We start from the raw sequence: 22,905 nt of genomic DNA, 5'->3' as shown, positions 1-22,905 counted from the left end.
TGACTGATAGTTTGGTCTTCAGAGAGACAATACAATAAAGCTGATTAAGTGACTCTTACCGGATTTACTTTTATTTTCAATCTGTGATAGGGGTATTTGGCTTTTTAAAAACATATTTTGGCTGTACCAACACTCACTAAGGACTAGCTAAATAAATAAGGCATACACAGTTATTAAGCAAAAATCAAGCACCCAAACACACCCAGGCTACCAGTCTGTATCATTGATAGACATTACCTGGTATCTAAACATATGCAGAAGCAAAACAGGATGAATCTTTTACTCTGGAAGCAGAGACAAACAGGAAAGAGAAACCAACAAAAACACTGTTCATTACTTTAATTGTTGGCTTCCTCTTGATCTTAGGAAAGAAAGATGTGCTCATATTTTAATATTTCTATGTTAGTAGAGACAAACTAAATGCAAACATATGAGTAAAGGGTTTAGAGTCACATGACATACTGTAACTCTAAAAATTATTTAAGTGAACTATACAGAAAACTGATCTGCTTAGTTTGGGAAGGGGAACATACCGGGCCAGAAAAACTCCTGACACATGGAGTTTATTGTGGGGATGTGGTTTGGCCGGACATAGCAGTAATCCAGAGGTGCGTCGGGCTCAGGCGTCCAGTGGGGGTCACTCCTGTGCAGGTGGGAGCGGATCTCTGACAGGAGCTGCAGTTTGGGTGGCTTTGTTTCGTAATCACGCCTCCAGGACCACAGAAAGTAAACAAATTCAAGTTAAGAGAGGTACTCAGTATTCTTCCTAGCCATATGATTCACATAAACTCTTTGAGATCTGCTTGAAATTTGAAACTAATTTGTGCTCCTTCATATGGCAGCTAGCTTGATAACAGCTACAATTCTTCTCTGGTATCAAATTTAAACTGTTCTAACTGTTCTAACATTCATCAGACCAAACCTGTCTGTACTGGCCAGGAACTCTGCCTGGGGTGGGGAGCCTCAACGAGCAGAGTGAGGACAGAGACAGCATCCCAGCTCAACCCTGAGTGCTCTGACCCGGGACAGAGCCCAGGACAGAAGGTCCAAAATGGCCATGGCAGCTGGAGAGCACTAGGGACAAGGGACCTGGAGCAGGAGCCCAGCTGCCTCCCTGTGTCTGCCCCAGAAGGCGGTACCAGGCAAGGGGGATCATGTGACCATGGAGCTGCAGACAAGTCTGGTCAACGAAGACAACGTGCTCTCAGTCACAGTGCAAGACAGCACTGGGGCCTCCTAGTCAGCTCTGCTTCCACGGCATTGCCTAGTTAACCACCCTCATTAGCCCAGATACTGGCCCCATTAAGACATCTCCAATCTTTTCATTTCAAAGAGACTGTTAAATATATAAACCTTAAATTTTAAAACAAAACAAAGAGTTTAATAATCATAATGAAATCTAACAGTTAACTTTTCTTTCTTTTTTTCATTCCTTTCAAAGGAACATCCTTTCTGCAAACAAAAAGGCAGTTGAAACAACCAAGCATAAGACTGGACAGAGAGCCCGCTCAGTCCTTGCCAACGTCTGCTCACAGGTTTTGAAATTAACTCAACAGGAGAACCAGGCACAGAAACCACAAACATTATTCCTCATCTCTTGACACACATGACATCATGGCTCTTCCCCATATACCTGATGTAAGGTTTTAAGACCCGAGAAGTGTAAGGGCTGACGATACTCTGGTCCACAGCCGGATCTTCTGATCCCACCAAACGATACAGGAACTTAGTGGTCTGGTGCCGAAATCCTTTCCTGGACGGCAAGGCAGTCTACAAGAAAGAAACACTGGTTATATAAAAATAAAATTACTCAAAGGATGGGTGTGATTTCCATTAATTAGTACTTATGACATTTTTTGGCATTAGGAAGCAGGTCTTTTTGTATTATTTGGAAAGTTCACGTTTCAAGAGAAGCTTCATTAAGTATCTTCGCACAAAATTAGATACAAAAAAAGGGACTGATCCTAGTTTTAACAGTTTAAAAGCAAAATAACTTTAAAAATTTAAAGCTTTTAAAAAAATTCATAAGTCATTTGATTGAGTGAAATGCAGGATTGATCACTGGGTTTACAGCTTCCCTAGGTTTCATTTTGTCTATATTATACCTTCAATCCGTTCATCAAATACTAACCAGCACTAGTGTCAATGAGGTAACATACACATGGCCCATGCTTTATTAGTCTCTGTTCTCCACAAGATCATAGGAGCCAGTTATCACTACACCTGTGTAGAGATTTATTAAAATGTCTCTATTCCAACGAGTAAACTGACAAAAGTAGGACTGATGTCAATTCTCACCCCTAAAACAAATCACAGTAGTGGAGAGACCCTGCCAGAGGTTCAGCGAGGAGGTGGTCTTTGTTCTTGAGGTGGGTGTCCTAACAGAAGGGTGCATTTCACCCTGGGAGCCCGACGGGAAATGTCAGCACCAGAGAGTGCTGCTCCAGGGCCCTCAGTCATGTAGTAACAGAACAGGTGCAATTAGGGTTTCATAGCAAAGAGCTCAGATGGAAGATTAAAAAGCACGTTTGTAAGTAGTTTGCCAAGAGTTGGATGGAGTTGAGAAACCTGAGTTGTTTTGTGGAATTAGTGTACTGGTAGCCTAGAAAGTAACTGTTGGAAGAAAAGCAAGAATTCCTTCTTTTATAATTTGCTCTCATTACTCTCCCAAACTGGACACCAAAACTTTCAAAGGACAACTTTGAAATTCTTCCTTGACTTTAAAGTAAGTTTCAAAGTGAAACTCAGAGCTGTGGTGTACAGTTTCCAAATGTGGCCCATTCCTTCAATGCTTGTGGGTACACACGGCCCCTCATATCAACAAGCAGAGTTCACTTCTCCTCCCCTAGAATTGGCGCCAGGCCTGCGACAGGATCTAACCAACCAGAAAGTGGCAGACGTCATGTCTTGCCAATGGGTGTCAGCCCCAGGCAAGTTCACTATGGATTCAATGTGACCAAAGAAATGACGGCAGAACTGTTCCTGGGGAGAAAGGGTTTATTACCCGGCTTGTTCTCCTGGCGGTAGGTCAAGCACTAGTGTATCTGCCTCTGCCCAACGCACTGGGCCAAGTTCTTTATAGAGTGACTCTGTTCATAATAGCTTATAGCCTATGGGTGTGGAAGCAGTAGCCTAGCAACAGGCCAGTTACATCATGAAGTGGTTTAGGTTCAGTGAGGATCCTGGCTATAGGAACCTTCACTTTCCCCACACGTCACATTCTGGGACTTTTGAGCCCAGGCCGTAGAGAACAGGCAGCTTTTGCTTCTCCCTCTTCCAGTCTGGCTGCATGGTGTCCAGGCTAGACAGAAGAATGACTAGAGGCAACATGGAGATGGACTCTGCCAGAGAGAAGCCATCCTCCTCATGCCAGTCCTGACCCTGTTCCCAGCTGAGGCAACCACAAGCAACCCCAGCCTTCAGCGCATGGAGTGGAACTACTACCCACTTGAGCCTAGTCAACTCCCAGAATCAGAAGAAATATGAAATAGATAACTGTTTTAAGTCGCTTAACTTTTGGGGTGGTTTGAAATATAGAAACAGACAACTGAAAAACCAACCCCTAACATGCCATTGGCTAATGACTCAAGGGCAGTTCTGTGGATGCCACAGATGTTGCATAGTACCCCAACTTCTTCCCCTCCCCGCTTTCACCCTACTCTAAACATGCTCAACCTCTGCCTGGACCACTGCCATTGGTCTCCCTGCTGCCACCCTCCCCCCATATCAGCCACTCTCCACAAACAGCTGGATTCCTTTCTTAAAAACAAATTCACTTCTCTTGATCACAACTTCTACTTGGCTTCTATATAGTTGACCCTTGAACAGCATGGGCTCAAGTGCACAGGTCCACTTCAATAAATATGTTGGAAAAATTTTTGGAGATTTGGGACAATTTTAAAACATGTTCTTTTCTCTGGCTTACCTTATTGTAAGTATACATATAAGACATACAACACACAAAACATGTGTGAATCTACTGTTTATGTTACTGGTAAGGCTTCCCATCATCAGTAGACTATTTGTACAGTTTTTTGAGGAGTCAATGGTTACATGAGGATTTCTGGTTATGTGGATGGTTGGTGTCCTAACCCCTCCATTGTTCAAGGGTCAACTGTATTCAGAATACAGTTCAAACTCTTTACCAGTAACCTGCAGGATCTGGCCCCCAGCACCTGTGTGGCCTCACCTTCCACCACCCACTATGCTCCAGCCCCAAACACCAAACCAACTCCTGCCTTAGGGCCTGGCTGGGCTTCTGCCCTGAACCTTCTTCATCCTGGCTCCTCCTGTGGATCAGGACATAGCTCAAGTGTTACCTCTACAGAAAGGCTGCCTTGACCACCCCATCCAGAATAGTACTGCTGTCCTCCACCCTCCCTCTTCAGCCCCCCACACTCCCCTCGCAAGAAATGATCCTGCTGGTTCAATGAGTTAGAACTGTCATCTTGCTATTCATGGAGTCAGCTCTACAAGGCATGGGCATTTTAATTTACTGCTAATACAGTGCTTAGCACATATATATTAAGTACTCAACTTAGGTGTGTTGAGTGACAAAATGGTGGGGGGAAAAGCATTTCAAAGTCAAATAACTTCAAAAAATGTTAACTGAGTTTCTTCAAACTTCTACTTGTCAATGAGATGGAGTATTAGGTGGGTTGCTGGGTCTGTTGCTCACACCCAACTTGGGAGATCCCACAAAAATGAGAGTGAAGATGGAAACCTAAGGCTTAGAGAAGTCCCAAGGAAGACCAGATGCCTGGGAATAGGCGAGGCAGAAAAGGGTGGCCGAAAGTAGAGGCAGGCTCTGCACGACAGATGGGGATGGGGGAGCAACCTGGTTAGGCCACTTCCTCTCCCAACCTCTGTTCTGGGTAGATCTCTGCCAACTGACTTTGCCAGCAAGCATCAGCTAGAGGGGTAGTATTAAGAGCAGAGATGAAGCGATCCTGTGGTGGAGGGTACATACCATGCACAGCCTCTGGGCACTCCATGACTTCAGGCAATAAGAGCAGAGGGAGGGAAAAAGTAGCACTGGGGCCAGAAGTCCTGAGAGGTGAACTTGCCTGATTATGGGAAAAGGTGAGAGTGGGAAGTGGCTGAACCCAGAAGCTCACATTTTACAAAACTTGCCAAGAGGGTGAAAAGTAGGAACCAGGCTTTTGCCCTATTCCCCCAGGTATAAACTATAAGACTAAGGGACTATGCATCCACAGAAAAAGAAAATCAAGAGTGTACATAAGAAACACAAAAAAGAAAGATTACAAAGTAAACAAACTCTACTGGAAAAGGTAGAATTAATTTACCAGACAGCCAAGAATTTTTAAAAAGAACAATAAATAGGGGAGGAAGAGCCAAGAGGGTGGCATGAGTAGGGCAGTGGAAATCTCCTCCCCAAACCATATATATATTTGAAAATACAACAAATACAACTATTCCTAAAAGAGAAACCAGTGGATACAGTACAACAACCAGGATACATCTACATCTGCAAGAAATCAGCATCTCATGAAGGGGGTAAGATACAAGCCACAGCCCAGTGGGACCTGAGCGCTCCCCCCACCCCAGCTCCCCGGTGGGAGGAAAGGAGTTGGAGCAGTGAGAGAGTGAAAGCCCAGGACTGCTAAACAACTAGCTCTAGTAATTTGCACTGGGAGCACAGACACACAGTGCACAGTGTGCTGGATATTAGAATGGAAAAGCAAAATCTGAAAGCGGGTCCCCCACAAACAGCTCCCCTGGGACAAAAGAAAAGCGAATGCTTTTTGAAAGTATTAAAGGGACAGGGACCTAACAGCTGGACGAAATCGTCCTGGCACACTCAGCCCAGCAGCTGGGAATCCCGAGGAACTCCAGGCACCCTAACCCCTGGACAGCAGTGCAGCTCTGAAGCCCCTCACAGCAATAAGCAGCCTGCCAGTCATTCCCCCAGCCACGTGGCCCCCGACACAGTGGCCCAGTAGCTTGAGAGCAGCCGCACACCCCTTAGGTGGCAGCAGAGTGGCCCGGAAGTGGCTGCACGAGCCAGTGGTGGAGCGGCCTGGGAGCAGTGCCTGGCAGCCAAGGGGCCCGGGAGTGGCCGCGCCCCCAGCAGCTGCCCAGAATCTCCTCCCAGCACGCAGCTGCCCGGGCCAGACCCAAAGGCCGCCGCCAGTACGCAGCTGCCCGGTGCAGGCAGAAGAAACTGGGGCAAGGTGCGAAGGGGTGCTGCTCTTGAAGGAGAGCATACCTGGCATGCCTGCCACACCCCGCAGGGCTCTGGGCTACCCTGACGGCAACCCCGCCCACAACAGCATAGGGGATTAATCCGGAAGCTGTTCCAGGAGTGCAGGTAACTGACACAGGCAGCGGAGAAGGGCAAGGCGACCAGCAAACAGGAAAGGACTGTGTTCTCCCAGCTGACACACGTGCTACCTGCCTACAACTACCTCTATCGCCATGAAAAGGCAGAAGAATTTGGTCCAGTCCAGAATTACCCAGACAACACCTGAGAGAGGGCCTGGGGAGATACATTTAACAAACCTTCCTGAAAAATAATTCAAAATAAAGGTCATAACCATGCTTATGAACCTGCAGAGAAATATGCAAGACGTAAAGGACAAAGTAGGGAGGGAGAATACAGAAATAAAACAATCTCTGGAAGGACTTAAGAGAAGACTGGATGAGGTGCAAGAGGCCGTTAATGGAATAGAAATCAGAGAACAGGAATACAGAGAAGCTGAGGAAGAGAGAGATAAAAGGATCTCCAGGAATGAAACAATATTAAGAGAAATGTGGGACCAATCCAAACGGAATAATATTCACATTATAGGAGTACCAGAAGAAGAAGAGAGACAAAAAGGAACAGAAAGTGTCTTTGAAATAATAATTGCTGAAAACTTCCCCAAACTGGGGGAGGAAATAGTCTCTCAGACCATGGAGGCCCACAGAACTCCCAACACAAGGGACCCAAGGAGGACAACACCAAGATATATCATTATTAAAATGGCAAAGATCAAAGACAAGGACAAAATATTAAAGGCAGCCAGAGAGAGAAAAAAGGTCACCTACAAAGAAAAACCCATCAGGCTATCATCATTCTTCTTAACGGAAACATTACAGGCCAGAAGAGAATGGCATGATATATTTAATGCAATGAAACAGAAGGGCCTCGAACCAAGAATATTGTATCCAGCACGATTACCATTTAAATATGAGGGAGGGATTAAACAATATCCAGACAACAGAAGTTGAGGGAATTTGCCTCCCACAAACCACCTCTACAGGATATTTTAAAGGGGCTGCTCTAGATGGAAGCACTCCTAAGGCTAAATAGATGTCAACAGAGAAAATAAAATCACACCAAAGAAAGCAGACCAACCAAATACTAACTAAAGGCAAAAAATAAAATCGACTACCCACAAAATCAGTCAAAGGACACACAAAAGAGTACAGAATAGAATACCTAACATATAAAGAATGGAAGAGGGAAAAAAAAAAAAAAAAGAATGGAGGAGGAGGAAGAAGAAGGGAGGGTAATAAAGAATCATCAGACTATGTTTATAATAGCTTAATAAGAGACTTAAGTTAGATGGCTAGATAGTAATGAAGCTACCTTGAACCTCTGGTAACCATGAACCTAAAGCCTGCAATGGCAATAAGTACATATTTTTCAATAATCACCCTAAATGTAAATGGACTGAAGGCACCAATCAAAAGACACAGAGTAACAGAATGGATAAAAAACCAAGACCCATCTATATGCTGCTTACAAGAGACTCACCTCAAACCCAAAGACATACACAGACTAAAAGTCAAGGGATGGAAAAAGATATTTCATGCAAAAAATAGGGAGAAAAAAAGCAGGTGTTGCAGTACTTTTATGAGACAAAATAGACTTCAAAACAAAAAAGTAATAAGAGATAAATAAGGACATTACATAATGATAAAGGGGTCAGTCCAACAAGAAGATATAACCATTATAAATATATATACACCCAATACAGGAGCACCAACATATGTCAAACAAATACTAACAGAATTAAAGGAGGAAATAGAACGCAATACATTTGTTCTAGGAGACTTCAACACACCACTCACTCCAAAGGACAGGTGCACAAGATGGAAAATAAGTAAGGACACAGAAGCACTAAACAACAAACTAGAACACATGGACTTAACAGACATCTACAGAACTCTACACCCAAAAGCAGCAGGATACACATTCTTCTCAAGTGCACATGGAACATTCTCCAGAACAGACCACATACTAGGCCACAAAAAAAGCCTCAGTAAATTCAAAAAGATTGAAATTCTACCAACCAACTTCTCAGACCACAAAGGCAAAAAACTAGAAATAAATTGTACAAAGAAAACAAAAAGCCTCACAAACACATGGAGGCTTAACAATATGCTTCTAAATAATCAATGGATCTACGACCAAATTAAAACAGAGATCAAGCAATATATGGGGACAAATGACGACGACAGCATAAAGCCCCAACTTCTGTGGGATGCAGCGAAGGCAGTTCTAAAAGGAAAGCATATAGCAATCCAGGCCTATTTAAAGAAGGAAGAACAATCCCAAATGAATAGTCTAAAGTCGCAATTATTGAAACTGGAAAAAGAAGAACAAACGAGGCCCAAAGTCAGCAGAAGGAGGGACAAAATAAAGATCAGAGAAGAAAGAAATAAAAATGAGAAGAATAAAACAATAGAAAAAAACCAATGAAACCAAGAGCTGGTTCTTTGAGAAAATAAACAAACTGGATAAGCCCCTAGCCAGACTTATTAAGAGAAAAAGAGAATCTACACACATCAACAGAATCAGAAATGAGAAAGGAAAAATTATGAAGGGCCCTACAGAAACACAAAAAATTGTTAGAGAATAGTATGAAAATCTATATGCTAACAAGCTGGAATATCTAGAAGAAATGGACAACTTCCTAGAAAAATACAACCTTCCAAGACTGACCCAGAAAGAAACAGAAAATCTAAACAGACCAATTACCAGCAAAGAAATTGAATCAGTAATAAAAAAACTACCCAAGAGCAAAACCCCTGGTCCAGATGGATTCACCACTGAATTTTATCAGACATATAGAGAAGACATAATACCCATTCTCCTTAAAGTGTTCCAAAAAATAGAAGAGGAGGGAATACTTCCAAACTCATTCAATGAAGCCAGCATCACCCTAATACCAAAACCAGGCAAAGACCCCACCAAAAATGAAAATTACAGACCAATATCCCTGATGAACATAGATGCAAAAATACTTAACAAAATATTAGCAAACCGAATTCAAAAATACATCAAGAGGATCATACACCATGACCAACTGGGATTCATCCCAGGGATGCAAGGATGGTACAACATTCGAAAATCCATCAACATCATCCACCACATCAACAAAATGAAGGACAAAAACCACATGATCATCTCCATAGATGCTGAAAAAGCATTCGACAAAATTCAACATCCGTTCATGATAAAAACTCTCAACAAAATGGGCATAGAGGGCAAGTACCTCAACATAATAAAGGCCATATATGATAAACCCACAGCTAACATCATACTGAACAATGAGAGGCTGAAAGCTTTTCCTCTGAGATCGGGAACAAGACAGGGATGACCACTCTCCCCACTGTTATTCAACATAGTACTGGAGGTCCTAGCCATGGCAATCAGACAAAACAAACAAATACAAGGAATCCAGATTGGTAAAGAATAAGTCAAACTGTCACTATTTGCAGATGAGATGATATTGTACATAAAAAACCCTAAAGCCTCCATTCTAAAACTACTAGAACTAGTATCAGAATTCAGCAAAGTTGTAGGATTACAACAAAATTAATATACAGAAATATGTTGCTTTCCTATACACTAATGAAGAACTAACAGAAACAGAAATCAGGCAAACAATTCCATTCACAATTGCATCAAAAAGAATAAAATACCTAGGAATAAATTTAACCAAGGAGTGAAAGTCCTATACCATGAAAACCATAAGACACTCTTAAGAGAAATCAAAGAGGACACTAACAAATGGAAACTCATCCCATGCTCTTGGATAGGAATAATTAATATGGTCAAATTGGCCATCCTGACTAAAGGAACCTACAGATTCAATGCAATGCCTATCAAAATACCAACAACATTCTTCAACGAACAAATGGTTTTAAAATTCATATGGAACCACAAAAGACCCTGAAAAGCCAAAGCAATCCTGAGAAGGAAGAATAAAGCAGGGGGCATCTCGCTTCGCAACTTCAAGCTCTACTACAAAGCCACAGTAATCAAGACAATTTGGTACTGGCACAAGAGCAGACCCACAGACCATTGGAACAGAATAGAGACTCCAAACATTAACTCAAACATATACAGTCAATTAATATACGATAAAGGAGCCATGAACATACAATGGGGAAATGACAGCCTCTTCAACAGCTGGTGTTGGCAAAACTGGACAGCTACATGTAAGAGAATGAAACTGGATCAATGTCTAACCCCATACAGAAAAGTAAATTTGAAATGGATCAAAGACCTCAATGTAAGTCATGGAACCATAAAACTCTTAGAAAAAAAATAGGCAAAAATCTCTTGGACATAAACATTAACAACTGCTTCATGAACATATCTCCCCAAGCAAGGGAAACAAAAGCAAAAATGAACAAGTGGAACTATATCAAACTAAAAAGCTTCTGTACAGCAAAGGACACCATTAGGAGAACAAAAAGACATCTTAAAGTATGGGAGAATATATTCATAAATGATGTATCTCATAAGGGGTTGACATCCCAATTATATAAAGAGCTTACACACCTCAACAAACAAAAAGCAAATAATCCAATTAAAAAATGGGCAGAGGAGCTGAACAGACACTTAGCCAAAGAAGAAATTCAGACAGCCAACAAATATATGAAAAGATCCTACACATTGCTAGTCATCAGAGAAATGCAAATTAAAACCAGAATGAGATATCACTTCCTACCAGTAGGGATCACCACCATCCAAAAGACAAACAACAACAACTGTTGGCCAGGTTGTGGGGAAAGGGGAACCCTCCTACACTGCTAGTGGGAATGTAAACTAGTTCAACCATTGTGGAAAGCAGTATGGAGGTTCCTCAAAAAGCTCAAAATGGAAAGACCATTTGACCCAGGAATCCCAAAATCCCACTTCCAGGAATTTACCCTAAGAATGCAGCATCTCAGTTTGAAAAAGACATATGCACCCCTATGTTTATTGCAGCACTATTTATAATAGCCTAGAAATGGAAGCAACCTAAGTGTCCATCAGTAGATGAATGGATAAAGAAGATGTGATACATATACACAATGGAATATTATTCAGCCATAAGAAGTAAACAAATCCTACCATTTGCAACAACATGGATGGAGCTAGAGGGTATTATGCTCAGTGAAATAAGCCAGGCAGAGAAAGACAAGTATCAGATGATTTCACTCATCTGTGGAGTATAAGAACAAAGAAAAAACTGAAGGAACAAAACAGCAGCAGAATCACAGAACCCAAGAATGGACTAACAATTACCAAAGGGAAAGGGACTGGGGAGGGTGGGTGGGAAGGGAGGGATAAGAGGGGGGAAAAAGAAAGGGGGCATTACGATTAGCATGTATAATGTGGGGGGAGGGCACAGGGTGGGCTGTGCAACACAGAGAAGACAAGTAGTGATTCTACAGCATCTCACTACACTGATGGACAGTGACTGTAATGGGTTCGTTGGGGGGACTTGGTGAAGGGGGAAGTCTAGTAAACATAATGTTCCTCATGTAATTGTAGATTAATGATACCAAAAAAAAAGTACAATAAATAGTCATCAGAGAAATGCAAATCAAAACTGCAATGAGATACCATTTGACACCCACTAAGATGGCTATTATCAAAAAGACAGATAATAACAAGGATTGGTAAGGATGTGTGGAGAAATGAGAATCTTCATACAGTACTGGTGGGAATGCAAAATAGTGCAGCCATTCTGGAAAACAGCTTTCAAGTAGTTAAACATTATGCTGCCATCTGACTGGGCAAATTCCACTCCTAAGGATATACCCAACAGAAATGAAAACACATCCACACAAAAACTTGTACTTGAATGTTCACAGCAGTGTTATCCATAACAACCAAAAGACAGAAAGAACCCAAATGCCCATAAGCTTACAAGCAGATAAACACAGTGTGGTATATCTATAATCAGGTATTATTTAGCAATAAAGAGAAATTAATAACCAATACATGCTACAACAAGGTTGCATCCTAAAAACATTACACTAACAGAGAGAAAGCAGTCAGAAAAGACCACATATTATATTGATTCCATCTATGTGAAATGCCCAGAATAGGTAAATCTACAGAGACTGAAAGTAGATTAATGGGGTGGGCATGGGGGGTGGGGGAGTTGTGCAGGAACCACTGAACAGTTCAGGATTTCTTTTGAGGGTGATGAAAATGTTCTGAAATTGATTATAGTGATGGTCACACAACCTGAATATACTAGAAACCACTTAATTGCACATTTTAAATGGGCAAAATGTATGGTACGTGAAGTGTACCTCAATCAAACTGTTTTCAAAAAGACAAATAAATAAATACATAGGCTGTAAGGTAATAAGGGTGCCTGGAAACAAGACTGAGTCATTACAAAGCCTCTCATTTGTTACTAGATATTAAATACATGGTCACTTAAAGCACTGAATGAATGATGTTAGGGTCAGGCTGAAAATCTCTTCAAAAAGGAAAAGAAAAGATAAAAGAAATAATGGTGTCAACATCCAAATTAAGAGTCCAGGAGAGGAATATATTTGAAGAAGAAATGGAGAATTTCCCAAACTAAACAAGCATGTAAGAGGCCTTCCGGTTTCTAGTCTGGCATATAAGGAGTCTGGAAGTTGTCACTGCATCTTAACAAATAAAAAGCTGAACAAACTGAAAATCAACAACTCTTCTTAGATGCAGCAGAGAATTAAAGTCACAGGGCAAACCACTACCCCAAAAACTGAGAGACAGACAGGCAGACACAGAAAATCATAATTTACTGGGGTAGAAAACCATGAACACAAACTCCAAGGAATCAATGTTGAGGCAGGAAAACAAACTGCGACTGACAGGGAGGCTCAGTGTGGGGCCAGTCTGACAGAAAATACTCCAGGGGACCCCACACTTCTGTTGAGCTTGACCTCCCAGAGCTCTACCAGGTTCTCATGATAAAGGGACAAGAAAAATCCCCTCAAGCTCCCAGCAGGGGGAGGAAACTAGCAGGCATTGTGAAAAGTGCCAGAGCACTCTGTTCTTAACAAGGCCTGCCCTCAGGGAAACTATTTGCTAGAGTCTAACATGCTGGGGTTTTATCAGAGGCTAACCAACATGTGGAAAGGCAAACACCTAACTTCAGCTCCCTCTAGTCATCCTGGCCCACCTCAGTGCGGGTTAACACTGGGAAGCACCTGTGAAGTTCCCAGCCCAGGGGCACAGATACTAAAGACTATCGGACATTTCCCACCACACCACAAAAGGCCTCCTCAGTTCCCTTAATCCAGTACATTGTGTTTAGCTTTCAACAAAAATGACAAGGTATGGTAAAACACAAAAAACACAGTGGGAAGAGACAAAGCAAACATCAGAACCAGACTCAGGAATGGCAGAGATGCTAGAATACTGGACAGGGAATTTAAAACAACTGTGATTAAAATGTTAAGGTCTCAAATAGACAAAGCAGACCACATGTAAGAAGAGATGGGCAATTTAAGCAGACAGATGGAGAGTCTAATGAAGAATCAAAAAGAAATGCCAGAGATCAGAACACTAATAGAAATGAAAAACAGCTTTGATAAATTCATTATTCGACTGGATACAGCTGAGGAAAAAGTTTCTGAGCTTGAGGATATATTTATAGAAACTTCCAAAACTAAAAAGCAAAGAGAAAAAAAGAATAAATAACCAGAATGGAACTGAATATCCAAAAACAGTTACAACTACAAAAGGTTGACGTAACATATTCATAATGGGAATACCGGATGGGGAAGACAGGAACAGAAAAACTATCTGAAGCAATAATGACCTTCCTCAGTTTCCTCATTTTGAGGAAAAATATCCTCAAATTAATTAGACACCACACAAAAACCACAGATCCAGGAAACTCAGGGAACAAGTAGGATAAATGTCAAGAACACATAGGATACCTGCAGTCCAAAATGAAAAGTTGTCAAGCAAGATAAATGAGAGCAAAAAACACTTTAAATGTGCAAACATAATTAAAGACCAAAGACAAAGAGAAAATTCTGAAAGCATCACAGGCATGGGAGAATAAAAAAGGCCACCTACAAAGAAACAAGAATGACACTGAGGCTCTCAGGAGCAGTACTATATGCAAGACAATAATGGAGCAATAATTTCAAAATGCTGAAAAGAAAACACTAAATTGCAATTTTATACCCAGCTATGCTATCATTTAAGTGCAAGAGTGAAATGAAGATATTCATAGGCATACAGATCTTGAAAACTAACCTCAAAAAGACCATATTTTAAAGAACTGTTAGAAGTACTAATCTAGCAAAAAAATTAATCTTGGAAGAAACAATGGGAAACAAGAGTAAATAAACAATTTAGTGTGGTTAACTGTTCTCTAAATAAGCAACATAAATGAAAAAAGACAGATGAGCACATCACAAAGGTATTCTGTTTAGAGGGAAGACCACACAGTTATAATAAAAAATGAACAGAGAAAAAAATACATGTCTTAAGTTAGGACCTATAAAAAGACTAAAAACAGAATCAACATCATATAGACTTATTTTCTCTGACCACAATATAATTTGACTATAAATTAAATGAATTACTAACAGATACCTTAAAAATTACTATATATCTAAAAACTAAAAAGTAGCACTAAATAACTGGTTAAAGAGGAAATAATTAGAAAAATTACAAAATGCTAAGTACTGACCAATATAGTAAAATCACATCATTTCAAAAGTCGCCAGTTACAGTTAAAGCAATATTATAGGGATGTTTACAGCTATTGACTATATTTATCAGAAAATAAGAAAGAGAATGGGTTGAACAAATGCATTTACAGCTGCTTCGCTGTGTAACTGCATTAAAATGATACTAAAATTCCAGGTTAACACAGAGGATTAAACATTACATACAATTTTACTCCCTCCCCAAACCCACTATAACTGCAGAAATCAGACGTAATGAGAAAAAAAAGCACAAAGGAACAGAAAGATCAGAAGAAACAACAGCAACTGGGAAGCAGATTGACAAATAGTTAATGATTTAAAGCCAAAATCCCAAGCAGTTTTTGGGTAAAGTGAGAACCATCCCAATCTGCACTGCAGAATCCTCCTAAAATCCAGATAGCAGTGCCAGACTCCTCTGGAGCTGGGAATAAATGGGGCAGTATATAAGGGCCAAGTAAAAGCTGCGGCACAGCAGTGAGATCCCCAAAACCCACCTCAATTCTCTGAGGCCAGGTGGCTGCCCTCCCCACAGGTCTGGAGGCCTCATCTCCAGAGCAGGTGTTAACAGGGGCTCTAGGGCAGCTCACATAGTGCTGAGTTTTCGTACAAGGTGAAGGCTCAGGTCCCTTCCCCTATGTGGCAACCAGGGTTCTGAGACAGGAAGACTCCTCTAAAGGGTCTCTGACGAGCACAGGAGGAAAGACCTCAAGGAAGAGACACTGGGGTCCTCTGCAGAGGACCACCTAGATGATGGTCTGTGTACAGAATGCCAGTTCAAGCTCATTTTTCCTCAGAATTTGAGCGCACTGCTCCACTGTCTGCTTGCTTCAGTATTGCTGTTAAGTTGGCTCTGAGCTGTACCCAGTGCTGGCCTGGGATTCTGGCTGCAAGTTCAAGGCTTTTTCAGACACGTAAAGTCTCAAATTTTACTTCCCAGGGGGCTTTCCTCAGTAAGCCATTAAGGATGTGCTCCACTAAAACAATGGGGTACACCTACAAAAAGGTAAAGATGAGGCACAGGAAGCAGAAGGTTCAAAACTAAGGAGGCAGGTGAGTCCTCAGTAAAGAGAGAGCTGAGGACAACTGCTGAGTATCACAGATGCAGAGCAGCTGGTACAGTGACGAGTGTCACTCAAGGGGCAGACATACTGAGGTTGTTATTAAGCCCCGGCCACACTGCGCCATCTTTTAAACTCAGGCTCTATGGCCCAGAATCTCATCTGTGCTCAGCTTAGCTTCCCCACCCACTCCAAGATCCTCTTACTCTCTCCACACCTGCTCCCTGGACCAGTTGAGAAGACCCACCCCACAAATAACTGCTCTGACTTCCAGCAACCTGGAGGGAAGGATGTCACCCCCGAGGCAAGAAGTAGAGGCCACCACTCCCCTTCCTGGATTTCTTCTACCCTGCCACTATACACTGCAGCCCTGCCTGATGCACAGGAGGGCCGTGGTAAGCCTGTGTTTCCCAGGACTCACTAAGGGCCCTGACCACTGACTTCCCCAAGAGGGGTCATGGATGCTGAAGCCAGAACATGACTGTAAGAGTTTCCTGGGGCTGCTGTATCAATGTTCCACAAACTGGGCAGCTTAAGACAACCGAAATGGATTCTTTCACAGTTCTACAGGCCAGAAGTCAGGTGTCAGCTGGGCTATGCTCTCTCTGAAGCTCCAGAGGAGAACACATTCCATGCTTTCTCTTGACTTCTGGTATCACTGGCAATTGTTGGTATCCCCTAGTATATAGACACATCACTCTGATTGCTGCCTCAGTCTTCATGCAGTCTTCTCCTATGTGTCTCTGTGTCACTTCTTCTAAGGGCACCAGTCATATTGGAAGGGCCTACCCTACTCCAGTATGACCTCATCTTAAACTAAATACATCAGCAAAGGTCCTATTTCCAATTGAGGTCATAGTCACAGGTACCACTATTATCTTTTTGAGGAACACAATTCAATCACAACAATGATCCACAAACACTGTCCAGCTTATCTTCTGGAAGCCTTCATCTAATAGTGGTGATTTCCTTACATAGCTAGATTTGTACTTCCTACTTAGTTTTTTAAAAACTGAAAGTATATTACTTAGGGGAATAGACATAAAGTCAGAGACTGGATCCCTCTGGGGGAGTACACAGTGCAGAGAAACTTCTAACGTGTTTGTAATGCTCTGTTCCTTAACCCAAGAAACAGATACATAGGCATTTACTTTATTAATCTCTGAACTATATGCATATATTCTATGCATTCTTCTATAGTTATGAATCATTTCATAATTTTAAAAGGAAAGCACAGGGATTAAAAAGACAAACCCACAAGAACAAAGAACAAGTGAACAGATGACTGGAGCAAAAGCAGCTGAATAAATGGCAAACGGCTTAAACCAGAGAGCTGAACCTGAGCAGGGAGAACAGGCCACTAGCAGGATGACTTACTCACCAGGACCTCAGAAGCTACAGCAGTCAGAAGCATCAGGTCCTGGAGACACTGAAGGTGGGCAGGAAGACTAAGGACTGAGACTCTTTATTTAGGGGGTGAAAGCCTCCAATTACACCTCCACTACTCATACCCAGAAACAATAGTTTCCTCCATGGGCAAAAGACTCGACTGCTTAGAGAGACTCATCACAGAGGTTCTGGACACAGAGGCACCTCATAGAGTCAAGGATGGGAGTACTGTCCTGAAAACAAGGGGACTCAGTGCAAACTTACCAGCTAAATGGTTGGCTCCTGGGCCCTCTCCACATGCTCCTAGGATGCAGGCAGGCAGGTTATTACTTCCCAGGAAAGGCAAGATGGGAAATTGGAGAAAAAAATAAAATTACTGGGAACCACCTAGAGTAGGGGTCCTTGGGAAACTACAGCCCACAGGCCAAACATGGCCTGTTTTAGTAAAAAGTGTTAGTGAAAGGTAGCCATGCCTGTTCATCATGACTTATCTAAGACTGCTTTCACATAACAGCAGAACTGAGTAGATGCAACTTAGACTGTGTGGCCTGTAAAGCTGAAACTATTTATTATCTAACCCTTACAGAAAAGGTTTGCCATCCCTTGGTCTATAAAGTCCAATTCAAATCATAGGGAGCCCTAAAAAGACAGAACAGAGAAAATAGAAGACAGGAAATTAAGACTCTACAGACCTCAAGCAGGAGAGTTTTAAACTGAAAGGGTCCACACACCAAAGGTCCGGCACAATGAAAGTACACCATACCTCACACCTCATAGAATAACATCAGAACACTGGCAATAGAGAAAGGAGCCCACTAGTTTCCAAAGAAGAAAACAGAAAAATGTGCAAAGAATTCAGGCAATTCACAGACAGAAAAACTACCAAGAAACATGAAAAATGTAACCTTATCTGTAATCAAAGAAATGCAAATAAAAACCAAGATTTCACTTAACAGCCATCACATTAACAAAACAGTTAGAAGCAAGTCAGCAAAGATATAGGGAACTAATAAGACCTCTTGTTTCTGCTGTGGGAAGGTGTATTCTGGCAGCTCTGACAAGAATTAATTGTTCCCAGGAGCACTCACAAATTTGGGTCCACTGAATACCCTTGAGCAACACTGACACCACAGTGATCCCTTGGCTGCTAATTCTACGTGTCTCGTCCCTACACAGAAGTTTACAAGTCTTTAGATCCTGCTCAGCACCAGGTCTGGTGCAGTCTCAAATCTGACAATCAAAGCTATGACACAAAGCATGTACAGCTACCGCCAAGGACTAAGATACAGAGAAAATGTCTAGGTTCTGTCTTCAATGCCCTTCTCTCTTCCAAAACCACTTTCTCTCTCCCCAGATCACTTTTCTTCTCTCTCCCAAAATCACTCAGGTTTTTAAAAGTCACAGCACAACCGTGTTCCTTCCCTGCTGCTGTCTGCCCCAGCTCCACTCCACACCCAGGAGTCTGAGAACACAGCTAAGGCTCACCTGGTATCGGTCAAGGATTCTAAAGTCCTGACAGGTCGTTCTGTATGTAGTTTGTCCAGCTGGAAGCCTGGAAACTCCCCCTTCTTTGGCTCCATAAATTCCATCAACTAACAGAAGAGCAGCGTTGACAACTTGATCCAAGTCAAAGAGTGGTAATCCCCGATCCCTTTTCACTTGTCTGACAATCAGTTTCCGTTTCAGTCTCTGAGCTTCTGGCGTCATGGCCACAGCACTAGGACAAGCCTCCAGCCTCCTGAGCAGCAGCTTCTCCTCGTAGATGCTCACAGGCGTGTACCTGGGCCCTTTGGGTCGCCTGTCCTTCTCCAGCTGAGGCTTCCTCTTCTCTCGAGCCCTGGTTTGCAGAGATGTGTTGGAATCCGTGTCTTCGCTGTCAATGTCCATCCTGTTGGGTTTTTCCTCCTCGCTCTCCACCTCCTGCTTTATCTGTTCAGGGGCCCTGACCTTCTTTCTGCCCCCGGCCACTGTTCCAGAAGCGGCTGAGCCCGCTGGGGGTGGGATGTACTCCATCCCTGGGTCTATGACTCCATCACCTTCCATCTCATCATCATCTGTGCAAAAGAGTATAATCAAGACACAGGCTGGAATGCAGAGCATGCCACCCACAGGGTGACACACACACATATCTGGGCCCACAGGTAAAATAAGACCCCAGCAGGTCAGCCTTACCGTGAAACAAGGCTTGCGGTGGCATCAGGTCTGGGATCAGGTCAGCCTCTGAAAGCAGGCTAGGCGTGGCTGAGTGCGATGCTGGGGTCCCGGGGGCAGAGAAGTCCAGGGAAGGGGAAGGGGATGGGCTTGTCAGCGGGGTGCGGTCGGAGGAGCTCAGGGATGAAAAGTCAATCACCTCCCCTTTCTCTAGGATCACATCTGGCCTGCGGCCTCTGCTTAGGAACTTGACAGGGGTCGAGGACGTGCTCCTGTCCAGAAAGCCTGCCGCTTCCTTCTGGGCTCTTCTGATGTCTTTCGCTTCCTGAGTACGGCACCTTTTCTCTTTTAACTCCATGGCAGATTCCACGGGATTACGACCTGCCCGTTTTCTCAGTCCCTCAACCGTAATGATGGGATCTAAAGTTGGTTTTGAGGCTGCCAGAAAAGAATATGCAAATTTTAAAATAATTATTCAACTTGATTTTCTTTTGCTAATTTATTATTGTGTACCTACCACCATGCTCAAAATAGAGAAATGTTTGATGAATGCCCTCAACTAGGGTTTAGCACTCTCTTAAGAGAAAAGAGGTTACAATGCAAATTTCAACAATTAAGTACTATCTTTCACCTATCGGAATTGGTAAACATTATAAAAGTCTGATAATACTCAGGAAAAGTATAGGGAAATGAATATTTTCATGCTTCTGTTAAGGGATATACATTTTATTACAACTTTTTGGGGGTAATTTGGCAATACCAATTAAAATTTTGAATTACTATATCCTTTGATACTACAACCTGTTTCCAGGAATTTATCACAAAAAATTTGCACATATACACATATGTGTACAATTGCAGTATTGTTTAAAACAACAGAAAAAGGTTAAAAATAACCAAAATGTCCATCAACAGGGAACAGGATTAGTTATATTATCATAATAAATATTCAATGGAATGCAATGAAATAAAAGAAAACAGCATACATCTATATGTACTGCTTGGAAAGATGTCCAAGGTATCCTGAAAGGTGAAAAGAAAGAAGATGTATTATAGTGTGAGTTCATTTATGTTGTTGTTTTAAGTAAAAATGTTTAAATATACAGAGATAATTTCTAAAAGCATTCACAAGAGACAATAGTAGTTACTCTGGGAGCAGAACTGCAGCAAGAGGGTGGGTTCAGTGGGGGAATTTACAGGCTTTGTACTTTTCAATACTATTTCATTTTTTTCTAATTGTATTTTTAAAAATTTAGAAGCACATTCAAACTTTATAGACAAAAAGATCAGATCAATGTTGATAATAAGGAGTTAGTTAATTTTTGTGAAATGTGAAAATGGCACCATGATCAGACTTTTAAAAAAAAGGAGCCCTTATCTCTCAGAAATACATACTGAGATACTTAGGAATGAAAGTTTGAAGCCTGGGATTTCCTTCTGCATAATCCAAGGGAAGAAGGACTGGGGGAAAGTACCCAGGGGTCTAGATAAAATGAGATTGCAAGAAGTTAATTGCAAGAACAAATGCCAAAAAAAAGCATTTCAAGCTAACTACACAAGAATGTATTTATAAAATGATATGTAAAGTGTTTTATGTTTTCAATAGATTCCTGTTGAAAATTCTTTTTTTTTTTTTTTTCCACGCAAGAGATTTTATTATCTGAAGGAGAAGAAAGTGGCTGCCCCCAGAGGGGGGTGGGGAGAGAAAGAGGGAGCAGCAGGACAGAGAGGAGAGAGAGAGAGCAGGGAGAGCAGGGGGACAGAGAGACAGAGACAAAGAGAGAGAGAGAGAGAGCAGCAGAGAGACAGAGAGAGGGAGAGAGAGAGAGAGAGAGAGAGAGAGAGAGAGAGAGAGAGAGAGAGAGAGAGAGAGAGAGCGCGCAGCAGAGACAGAGACAGAGACAGAGAGGGCAGGGGGGGAAGCAGTGTGGTGCCTTTTATTGTGGCGGATCCGCTCGGCCTGTTGCTTTGGGGGAGGGTCGGGATGTTTAGAGATAAGGCGGGGTAAACCCAGGCAAGCCCCAGGCAAGCCCAGGCATAATTCTCACAGGCTTATGTGCTTGGGACAATGGGGCAAATGGAGGATAAATTACTGTATTCTTACATTCCTCCCTTTTCTGTTTTATAAGTGGTAGAGGATTTGGGAAGGGGTGAAGGTTAGTCTGCTGGATTAGGGACGATAAAGTTCATTTTTGTATTGATGGGGGGCGGTCCTCAGATGAACCCTTGGTCTGCAGTGGCGATGGTGTGTTCCAGGTTCAATAAGGATCATCCTCTTTGGAGAGGGGTTGGTAATCCAAATCGAAGGCAGGTGTTGGGCAAGAAGACGAGTGACTGGGGAAATGGACGGTGAGCCCGTGGAGGAGGATTGGGCAGTGAGGGTTCCCAAAGCAGCTCAGGTTCCCGGAGGAACAGCAAAGTCAATGGGACAGCCTCATCCGAAGTCACGGCACCAATGAAAGGGTATCTCGCCGCGACCCTCCTTACCCAGAATGACTCAGGAGCCCACGCAAGAGATTTTATTATCTGAAGGAGAAAATGGCTGCCCCCAGAGGGGGGTGGGGAGAGAGAGGGAGCAGCAGGACAGAGAGACAGAGAGAGGAGAGAGAGAGCAGGGAGAGTAGGGGGACAGACAGAGACAAAGAGAGAGAGAGAGAGAGAGAGAGCAGCAGAGAGACAGACAGAGGCAGAGAGAGGGAGGGCAGCAGAGAGACAGACAGTTGAAAATTCTTTTAAAGGGAATTGTTCTATTTCCACCTTGAAAACACAAATTAATTGCTGAAGTGAAGTAAAAGGTAAATGGGGATTCACCATATTACCCTCTTCATATTTGTATGTTTAAAATTTTCCATAATAAAAAGTTTAAAAAGAAAATCAGATTGAAAATAGAGAACCTTTCAGATACCAAAGGAAATTCATAAAACTGATAACTTGATTAGGAAATAGTATCTTTTGTATAGTATGTATTGATAGCACACTAAATTAAAAATAAATCATGATAAAATTGACCAGCAGAACAGCTCCAGAGCAGCAGACAAGCTCTGCCTGGTAAGAGCAGGGCCATCCCCTAAGATCAGCTGCCTTGCCTTCCATCTGGCTAGCACCTCTTGTACTGACTGCTATCACAACAGTACCTTTGACTTTCAAAGTAGAGGCAGACAACTTCTCTCCTTCAGGTTTCATTGTTGGGGGCTTGTTGTGAACAAGTTTCCACCATCCTGGTTCTCCAAATTCCTGGGCACCTGAACGGAAGTACATCGGACTTCCCACGCTAAGGCAACCTGCTACAGTGCTCCACCAGGTCGAAGTCTTTTTTCTGGAGAGTCCAAGAATTTAAAAATCAATGGCT

The 22,905-nt window shown here is 42.4% G+C and overlaps 1 protein-coding gene across 1 annotated transcript in view; it reads right to left on the bottom strand.

The window, feature by feature from the left end:
* The window catches only part of KAT14 (lysine acetyltransferase 14), a 39,320-nt gene that overhangs the window by 4,299 nt on the left and 12,116 nt on the right, over positions 1-22,905 (bottom strand). Inside the window, exons 4-8 of the mRNA XM_017664114.3 lie at positions 22,691-22,872; positions 19,578-19,994; positions 18,891-19,459; positions 1,634-1,770; positions 534-709 (exon numbers count right to left, since the gene is read on the bottom strand). Of these exons, the coding sequence (XP_017519603.2) occupies positions 534-709; positions 1,634-1,770; positions 18,891-19,459; positions 19,578-19,994; positions 22,691-22,872 (1,481 nt within the window). The remainder of the gene's footprint in view (positions 1-533; positions 710-1,633; positions 1,771-18,890; positions 19,460-19,577; positions 19,995-22,690; positions 22,873-22,905) is intronic.

The sequence above is a fragment of the Manis javanica genome, chromosome 5 (genome assembly GCF_040802235.1).
Source record: "Manis javanica isolate MJ-LG chromosome 5, MJ_LKY, whole genome shotgun sequence".
Lineage (NCBI taxonomy): Eukaryota > Metazoa > Chordata > Mammalia > Pholidota > Manidae > Manis > Manis javanica.
This window is presented reverse-complemented; position numbering and strand designations above follow the sequence as displayed.